The sequence below is a fragment of the Hoplias malabaricus genome, chromosome 14 (assembly GCF_029633855.1).
Source record: "Hoplias malabaricus isolate fHopMal1 chromosome 14, fHopMal1.hap1, whole genome shotgun sequence".
NCBI lineage: Eukaryota > Metazoa > Chordata > Actinopteri > Characiformes > Erythrinidae > Hoplias > Hoplias malabaricus.
The window spans coordinates 3,574,113-3,577,007 of record NC_089813.1 but is presented as its reverse complement, the minus strand read 5'-3'; the positions used below and the strand labels follow the sequence as shown (position 1 = coordinate 3,577,007).

The following is a 2,895-nucleotide window of genomic DNA, read 5'->3' as shown; positions in this document are numbered from 1 at the left end:
ACACACTCTATCAGATTTATGCTAATGCACAGATCAGCCAAAACATTACAATCACCTCCTTGAATCTACACTCATTGTCCGTTTCATGAGCTCCACTGACCATAGAGAAACATTTTGTAGTTCTACAATTACAGGTTGGATTCCACCTGTTGCTCTGCATACTTTGTTACCCCACTTCCCCCCTGTTCCTCAGTGCTCATGACCCCCACAGAGCAGGTGTGATGTGGTGGTGGATCATTCTCAGCTGCAGTGACACTGACGTGGTGGTGGTGTGTTAGTGTGTGTTGTGCTGGTGTAGAGTGGATCAGACACAGCAGTGCTGCTGGAGTTTTTAAACCCCTCAGTGTCTGGACTGAGAACAGTCCACCGACCAAAAACATCCAGCCGACAGCGTCCTGTGTCACTGATGAAGGACTAGAGGACAACCGACACACACTGTGCAGCGACAGATGAGCTACTGTCTCTGACTTTACATCTACAAGGTGCTTCTGAATGGTAACTGGAGCAGATCAAATAAACAATTAGTTAATTTCAATATTTTTGCTGATCTCCACCGACCTGAGGATTTCTTCTTGTGGTAGATGAATCCAGCAGATAAAAGGATGATCCCCAGCACCAGCCCCAACATTCCAATAGTGATATTTCTCCCTTTATTCTTAGAAAAAACAGGATCTGTTGGGCATTTTCATCAATGTTAGAGAATGTGGTTATCAGTGGGAACTTATCAAGGCTGTTTTCATAATCTTACAAAACAGGACTGTTTTAGAAAACTGACAACCATGCAGTAAATATTGCAGAAATGCAATGCTGTCATGACAGATTATATCCACCTTAATCTCTGCTGTAACTGATAGATATTTGGCATCATCACTGCTTGTGTTACAAGCTGTTTTCTGCTGAAAGTAGTTTATTTAGTTTACATTTTACAAGAGATGTTATGACAACCGGTGAATGTGTCTCATTTTACCTCTCAGAATTCACTGACGTTCCTCCGAGCAGCATCTAGTATCAAATATCATGGCAATAGTTTTTTTATGATGCTAAAAGACTTGCATTGGCCAATGTTATAACTGAGTTTGTAACTCATTATGACCAAGTTTTCAGGAAGAGTAGCATCCTCATCAAATGCCTGAACTCTTTCATCTGGCTCCACCAGAGGATACAGATTCTGAGCTCATCCTGAATTACAGAACTCTTCACCTCATCACAGAAACCAGCTGGAGAAAACTCTGTTAAACCACTTAGATCTGTGATCTTGTTCTTTCGGCCATTACCCAAAGCTCATGGCTGTTCTTGAGGGTGGGGACTGACCAGAAACGGAGAGCTCCCACTACAGTCTGATACTACGACTGCATCCCTGCAGCCACCACACTTAACCACATCTCACAGTCCCACTGCTCATCAATTACCAAATAGAGCCTGAGATACTTGGACTCCTCACTTGGGGAAGCTTCTCACCCTCTACTTTGAGGGAGCATTTCATGTTTTCCAGTCGATAATCATAGCCTCAGATTTGGAAGAGCTGATACGCATTCTGACCATTTCACAAAGCTTTTGTGAAGCTAAACATCTCTGTACAGATATTTGCAAATAGTAGACCCCTGACAGAAGCTCTGGTTGCTCCCTGCAAACCTGTCCATGAATATCAGGAATACCCTGGTTCATAACATGGTTCAAAAACATATCATTATTCAGTGATAACCGCCACAGGGTGAAGTTACCATATTCTTTTATGAGACTCTTCCCAGTTCTTTCCAATTATCTCAAAGACACATAATGTTTGTCCTCACCCCAGTCGTAGACCATAGGTCCTGAAAAGCTGGCGTGCTCCACCACACAGGAGATCTTCTCTCCAAACTGAGGTGTGTACTCCAGGTGAGAGTGGACCTGGTAGTACCAGTCTCCATCAGCCATCTCCTCAACGGAAATCACACTAGAGGTCACTTTTTTCCCGTCTCTCAGCCAGTACACATCGATGGCTGGAGGGTAGAAGTCATAAGCGCTGCACATTACCATGGATATGTGTCCACCACTGGGCTCCGGTTCTGACCTGAGACGGATCTTTGGTTTCACTGCAAGCAGCAAAGACAGCGAAGTGTATTCAGAATCAGCAGAAACCATTACTATAATATTTATTTAACATACATTGCTTAAGATAGTACTATAAAAATGTGAGATAAAAATCTGTCAATTACAGAAAGACATACCAGTTTTCCACAGATTTGATCTGTTTAGTAAATTATTAATAATATAACACACTAAACATTTAGGGTCTTGTTTTGCAAATGATAATTCAGCTTTGTGTTATAAGACTGAGCTTATACTTAATAATTTAGCATTCGGTTACTTTTTTTTGCCAGTGATAATTTCAGCCTGAGTTCATGGAAAGCCAAGGAAGTCAAGGCAGGGTGTGCTTGCAGAAACCTTTGCTACTGCTCCTATCCTACTCCTCCCTTCCTACTGCTCCTCTTTTACCCCTGTTGTGAGTTTATATGCTTTGCCTTTGTCTTTTCACTTGCTTTGCTTTTGTGTTGCCTTGCTGTTTGTTAGCTATTGTTCTGTGCTCTTGGGCTTTTGTTTGTGTTTAATTATTATTTTTTTGTTTTGTTTTAGGGTTAGGGTTAGGAATTCTGTAATTAAAATACAATTTGCAGCTATCAAGGCAACTTATTTTCATGGGAAGTCCATGGTTATTTCAGCAAGGCAATGCCAGGTCTCATTTTGTGTGTAATAAAACAATGTAGTTTCATAGAGACTGAATGTGTATGCTTGACTGGCCGGCCTGCAGTCCACACCTGAACAATATGGTCACCATGAAGAGCAAAAGACAATGGGACTCTCCTTGGACTGTCAAACATCTATGCGTTGAAGGCATCAAATTTAGAAATTAGACTT

The 2,895-nt window shown here is 41.7% G+C and overlaps 1 protein-coding gene across 1 annotated transcript; it reads right to left on the bottom strand.

Moving 5' to 3' along the window:
- Positions 1 to 51: 51 nt before the first annotated feature.
- LOC136666231 (rano class II histocompatibility antigen, A beta chain) lies at positions 52 to 2,069 on the bottom strand. The gene is made up of 3 exons (XM_066644316.1): positions 1,791 to 2,069; positions 559 to 672; positions 52 to 95 (listed from the first exon to the last, which is right to left on the bottom strand). Exons 1-3 carry the CDS (start codon positions 2,014 to 2,016, stop codon positions 52 to 54), a joined length of 384 nt encoding a protein of 127 aa, XP_066500413.1. The 5' UTR covers positions 2,017 to 2,069.
- Between the last annotated feature and the right edge of the window lie 826 nt (positions 2,070 to 2,895).